Source organism: Penaeus monodon, chromosome 28 (assembly GCF_015228065.2).
Source record: "Penaeus monodon isolate SGIC_2016 chromosome 28, NSTDA_Pmon_1, whole genome shotgun sequence".
Taxonomy (NCBI): domain Eukaryota; kingdom Metazoa; phylum Arthropoda; class Malacostraca; order Decapoda; family Penaeidae; genus Penaeus; species Penaeus monodon.
In genome coordinates this window covers 17,789,643-17,790,155 of record NC_051413.1, presented here as the reverse complement: position 1 = coordinate 17,790,155, position 513 = coordinate 17,789,643, and the positions used below count along the sequence as shown (strand labels likewise).

Genomic DNA, 513 nt, shown 5'->3' with positions numbered 1-513 from the left:
GCATGCAAAATTTACATTGTACTACATGGATGTGGGAAACTGAAACTAAATAGATTGTACATTCATATACCCTCACTATCATGACAGGAGGTAAAAAATAGTATTATATTCTGACACTAACTAAAGGACCAAAAGAGCCTTCAACTATTGGTATGCTTAAGGTCGATGGCCACGACCTGTCAACATCCTTTTCAATATAAAATACACGTACTAATGACAATATCCTACGTTAAAGGAAGCCAGCGAACTTCCTGTCGTTCTACTAAAGCCTTATGCCTTACCGCCAGTAATATCGAAGGAAAAAACACACTCGTTGAGGGCAAATAAGACAAAAGTGACAAGACGAAGGGTCTCCATTGTTTACATTCGTAGCTGCCAGATGTTCGATGTCGCTGAGTCACCGCCGTTCGTGTAACAACTGAATTTCCCCGAATTCTTAGTATTACATTATATGATTTTCATGCGGTTGGATGGGAGTTCATCAGCTATGGCATATTTAGTTGGTATCATTTA

At 39.0% G+C, this 513-nt stretch overlaps 1 protein-coding gene across 1 annotated transcript in view; it reads right to left on the bottom strand.

The window, feature by feature from the left end:
* LOC119591392 (ADAM 17-like protease) overlaps window positions 1-373 on the bottom strand; it is a 16,920-nt gene extending 16,547 nt beyond the window's left edge. Inside the window, exon 1 of the mRNA XM_037940132.1 lies at window positions 282-373. Within this exon, the coding sequence (XP_037796060.1) occupies window positions 282-357 (76 nt within the window). The 5' untranslated portion in view covers window positions 358-373. The remainder of the gene's footprint in view (window positions 1-281) is intronic.
* Between the last annotated feature and the right edge of the window lie 140 nt (window positions 374-513).